At 31.0% G+C, this 5,590-nt stretch overlaps 2 protein-coding genes across 2 annotated transcripts in view; both read right to left on the bottom strand.

The window, feature by feature from the left end:
* Positions 1–2: 2 nt before the first annotated feature.
* On the bottom strand, positions 3–3,151 carry LOC119667287 (the record flags this gene model as incomplete). Its single annotated transcript, XM_038076577.1, has 4 exons — positions 2,890–3,151; positions 2,118–2,830; positions 389–1,948; positions 3–329 (listed from the first exon to the last, which is right to left on the bottom strand). Coding segments are annotated over exons 1-4 (2,712 nt in total), but the record flags the coding sequence as incomplete, so codon positions are not given.
* A 1,449-nt stretch (positions 3,152–4,600) lies between these two features.
* Positions 4,601–5,590, bottom strand: part of LOC119667288 (uncharacterized protein K02A2.6-like) — a 9,389-nt gene continuing 8,399 nt past the window's right edge. The window contains exon 2 of the mRNA XM_038076579.1: positions 4,601–4,659. Coding sequence (XP_037932507.1) covers positions 4,601–4,659 — 59 coding nt within the window. The remainder of the gene's footprint in view (positions 4,660–5,590) is intronic.

Consider the following 5,590-nt stretch of genomic DNA (forward strand, 5'->3'; position numbering starts at 1 on the left):
TTCATGATGCAATTGGCTGCTATGTGATTGAACATATCAATTTTTTTCTTATGTAAATTTGCTATTTCTGAATAGTAAACTGCCACTCCCTTATTGTTATTTTGTACTGCTTCTTTTGCCTTTTGGTAACATTCAGCTTTTAACTGACTATGATGAGCGGCTAAATTTCGACATTCCTCAAACTCCCGCAAAGCTGATCGCTTAGCTTCTTCTAACTGTTGCGAAGTCTTCGATTTAACACAATTTACATTGTTATTGTCACTGACAGAAGCAACAACCTCGCGCTCTTCGATAAGCTTCGATTTCTGAACTTCGGCCTTCTCTGCAAGCTATACAAAAATGTTTGGATCAAGTAATGTAAGAAAGGTAAAATTACACTAATGTTTACCAATTCGTTCTCATGGATTACGCGCTTCAATAATTCATCATGTGTTAGAGGGTTGGATTGTGTCTCCATTGTACTGCAAAGCACTTCAACTGTTTCACTATAATCATTATTATGCGAAGCAAAAATATCTAATATAGTTTCTCGTGGAATGTTTGGAAAAGTTTCACAAAGTTTGATTTTAGTAAGATAAGTCGCCAGGTCAGGAGGTTTTACTTTAATCACATCAGTTTTAAGTTTCTCACTTTCAGTATTATATATTGTCCATGCCATTTCCATATCAAGTAGTTCTCGCAAATTATTTGGTGATTCTTTTACATGTTCGTACTTTGGATTTTGGATCAATGCTGCAAAATTTTCATCTTCTTTCATTACTTCAAAACGTTGCTCTTCGACATGATTGTAAGCTGACTCCAACCATAACATATATATGTTTTTGGCCAATGAGCGAGGAATAAAAACATTGTTTTTGACTGTTTCCGGTAGAGTTTCTCCAAGCGTAAAATCGTCACGAAAAATTGTTTTAAGTTGTTCGACTAAATTGTCACCCAGTGAAACTTCTAGTAATTCTGATTCTGCTTCATCCTGCTCATCATATAACAAATCAGTTTGTGTACCCATATCCAAATGTGACTTTATGTTACTATGAGATGCATTACGCAAGTCTCGAACTTTGCGCATACTTTTTGAATAATATTCATTTTTGATTTCAACACAATTTTCTAAGGATTGTTTTACTTCTTGTAAGTTGTATTGGGTTAGTTGGTTACGTACTATTTTATTTTTTTGGCGCTGTGGTTTGATATTATTTTGTATCAGAATTGTATCTGTATCGGAATGCATGCTTTTGTTAACTTTTCCCCTTACACATTCGCACTCATAACTATCCGAAACTTGAGCTTCACTTGGGGGACTTCCATTAATATCATTGCTTAGTTCGTCTTCTCTAAGAAGAATTTCGGCTGCCCAATTAACATCTCCGTTGCATTTGGTAAAAAGATCCCACAAACTGGAAACTTGCTTGTTTGGATATATTTGTCGTAAAGATGCGAACGATAAATCCTCTTTTGGGCAATTAATGCTGTGTCTTTGGAATGTTGTGATTTCAGTGTCTTTGGTATCAGTTTCATTACTCTCATTATTTTCGCTTTCATCTTTTTCATCTAATTTCAAAATGCTTACTATGGCTTCGTTGACTTGTGCTATGTCTGCATGTTGTATACTTTTATCTGATTGATCTTGTGTAGCAATTCCCCAAAATTTATTCGCTTCTTTTTCGTACGGATTCCAAACATTACTGGTAACCGTATCCCGTAAATTTACAGGCGCATTTTCAATTTGTGTACGTTCTGCGTTGTCAGGGTCAATAGCACATTTTTTTAAATTTTGACGTTGAGGCTTTGGAGTAGTTTGTGAAGAAGTTACAGCGATAGAATTCGTATCAGATTCATGTACTGTATGTTTATCAATAATAATTGCTGTGTTTTCTTTTTTATCAGTTACAAGTGGAGGAAATGTACGCTTTTGTGGAGGCGGCATGGAATATTTCGTGGTTTTCAGCATCTAAAATGATATAAAAATCATCAAACAATTGTTATATTTTTTTATATTTAATATTCAATAACAAAATTTTAATTAATAATTTGTATTTTATGTTAAAAACAAGTAATAATATTTATACAAGTAAATATTTTTGCACAAACTTATAAAATTTGTTAATAGGATAACAAACCTTAAACAAATCATTTACTGTTCCTTTTTCATATTTGAGAAGCATAGATTGAATAGTATCGCGTGGCACTCCATGGACATTTCTCATTGCCAGCTTTCCAGCAGAATTGGACCATGGTGTTCTTGATTCAATTATCTCAAGTATATAGCCATGACGAACTGCGGTTTGAACGTACGGCAACATTTCCCACAACTTTATATTTGTATTGTCTACAATAATTGGGCTCCACCCTAATGCTGCTTTTTGCTCTACACGTTTCTGGTTAAAAACATGTGCATCTTCTAAACGGTTCGGAACCCACTTATATTGTCCTATGTTATCATAAAAGAAATCATCTGTGCTAAATACAAAGTCTTCCAACTTATAATTTCCTTCAAGTGGTACAGATCTTTCTACTATTGCATTTGCGATTGTTGACTTTCCACTTCCTGGAGCCCCACGCATCAACACCATAACTTTTACACCGGAATTTATAGTGTTAAGAATTTTGGTTTCATATGCGCTGATTGTATGGCATACATTAGCATTAGAAACATAATTGTGTTTACTTCCACAAGATCTTACATTTTGATTATGTTGGTATTTAGGAATAGCGCCTTGTTGTAACTGATCATTTTTCGTTGCAGTCTGAGACATACTGAAATTTTTGACAGTTCCCGCATATGTTTCACTTTTGGAGTCCATATTTATCAGTAAATCAATGCTATTTTCCACTAGAGTAAAATTTGAAATTTTATATACCGCAAATAAAGAAAAAACTAGTCAGAATTACCGTTCCAATTTTGTTCTGCACAAGCCAATAATATCTGATCCAACGAGTGCTGCTTGAACATGTCTGACAAATAGCCTGCAATTTTCTGCTTGTCTTCCTCCTTTATTTCCATATTTTACAGTTTTTCTAACTACAACAAAAAACTTAAACTTAAATTCGAATTTTAAAGCACCAAATGCATGTTTTTAATGGATGAAATTAGTATTTTTTCAGATTAATGCGCCCTTTTAAAACAAAGTTAAAGTAACATTTTGCGTTCTACAAGTTATTATTGTGATGCCACCGGTTTTGAAAGGCAGAATTTATGAAAAATGCCACATGAGGTAAATTTTAAGGGCTTACAAGTCTTGCATCAATTTTGTTGTGCTGCTCACTGAACTGAATATCTTCAACGAAGACGGGACTGAAAACAAATTAAGTCTTTTATTTGTTCCATGAAAGCTTAACGGGCTTAATGGTTAATTTATAGTAGATTTTTTCACTCCAAAAAGTTGGCATATATATAGATAGTCAGTTTGGTTTTTTTTAAAAAATTACTTAAAGATTGAAAATATATATTGATATACGAGTATAATAGAATGAACGTATATTTGCTGGTACCTCGTGCGTTCCCAAGCGTTCGCTTTGGTATAGATAACCCTTAAGTTGATATTTTGATTTAGAATGATTTTCGTAAATTTCGATGAATTTAATACATTTAACCGAATTTATTTATTATTAATCATTATTTATGTAATGTTATTACATTGTTATATCGTAATGTATTGTTATAGCAATACAATTTTATTACAACTATTTTATTTATTTAATTAGGCGTTTTCGGTGGCTCGAAAGTGTGGCAAAAAATGCATGCTGGCTTATATTCTCTACGCGAAGCATTCGCTTCACTGTTGTAACCTGTCAAGTGTTATATTTTGGGAAACAGCAAATCTGGCATATGTGCACATAATGCAAACAAATTACATTTTGTCTAAAAATAAATAATTAATATAAAATTGAAAATATAAATGAATACAGAATTAAAAGAAATGATGAAAATGTTGGAAATTTCAAAATAAAACGCTGAAATTTTTCTTTTTTTCCAATTTTTAAATTTATGGAACTTGAATTCTGTTTTAATTTTTATTTATATATAATTTTTGCCATATGATTGCAATATTCGTTGGAGTTTCCAGAGAAGGTTCACAATAGTTCGCTTATTGCAGTATACAATTACTGGCCTAGATAGAGAAAATAGTGTTGTTGTTTTGCATATGTTTTAGTTAGTATAGACCAGCAACTTCCTGTTTTTTGCTATACTTGCGAGCCACCGAAAACGCCTATTGTTATATTTTTAACTTATTAAATGTAAAGAAAAATTTTATTTTATTTTAATTTAAATTTAAATTGAATATCGAATTAAAATCATTGCTACATTAGTAACAATGTATGAAGTTTTGAAATTACCTTTAACAGCAAAATTATTTATAGTTACAGATATACATACCTGAATAGGTATATACTTGCTAGCAAATAACAAGTTAAAATATTATATATGTTTTTTAGCCACACTGATAAAAATTGAAATATTTATTTTGGTATTTGTAAAATATTTATTTTTTACAATTTTCAAATTTCTGAAGCTTTTCAGATTTGTTTGAATTTTTATTTATAAATAACTTTTGACAGATATCTGAAATCAAAGAAGATCTTATAAAGATTGAAAATTATTTTAGGCTTCACCATCTTTAGGTCCGTATTCGGAACAAATTCGGACTTCTACAGTTAAAACTAAAATATTTGTTTTGACTAAAATTAGAAAATTAATAAAAATTCAGCTAACATAAATATTATTTATATTAACCTTTTAATAATAACTAGTGAAATTAACAAATCAAAATTTAAAAAAAAAAACTTAGTTTTCAAATAAATTGACTTTTATAAAATATAAATTACGTCAAAATAATAAATACCTGTTAATTTGAATACTTGTTTCAACCTTTGATTTCGCACGAACAAATGAAGAGACAATATGTCGCGCGAATAGTTTTAAACAACTGTAACCACGCACGTAAGACAAAATTCCCTTGCTGTGTAACTGTGGCCTTACACCAAACTACTATTATAAAATGTAATGCATTTTATTTTTCATTATAGAAATTATATGCATGCATATAGAAAAGCAGTTATACGGCGTTTACATTGGCCGAAAATGGCTCATTTTGGTCAAAAATCGAAAATGAGTATTGAATGGCTCATTCTTGCATATAAAATTTCAAGCACAAAAATGAGCAATTTTCTCACATTCTGTATGAATGACGTTCGAATGCATTCCACATACGTTCCAAATGCAAAGGAATCCATTGAACATACCCTAAATGAAAGCTCTTCATGGCATTTTGACAGTTTGAAAAAGCTGTTTTTAACATATTTACAAAAAAAGGTAAACAAATGTTTGGTGGTTGCATTTTCTTGAAAACGATTTACTGCTTTTTAGAACTTTTACTTCCCAAAAAGTAATTAATCGAAGTTAAAAATATGTTTTAAGTTTCTAATGTAAGGTTTGAAGGCATATTTAACCTTCATGCAACATTTTTTTGGCACAGGTCAAAAATCAAATCAACATGCAAGTTGAAAAATCAGCTGTTGAAATGAGAACAAATGAAATAGAACGAATGTAAACACTTTCAAATGGCTCATTCAAAATGAGCCATTTTCGGCC

The sequence above is a fragment of the Teleopsis dalmanni genome, chromosome 1 (genome assembly GCF_002237135.1).
Source record: "Teleopsis dalmanni isolate 2A chromosome 1, ASM223713v2, whole genome shotgun sequence".
Classification (NCBI taxonomy): Eukaryota; Metazoa; Arthropoda; class Insecta; order Diptera; family Diopsidae; genus Teleopsis; species Teleopsis dalmanni.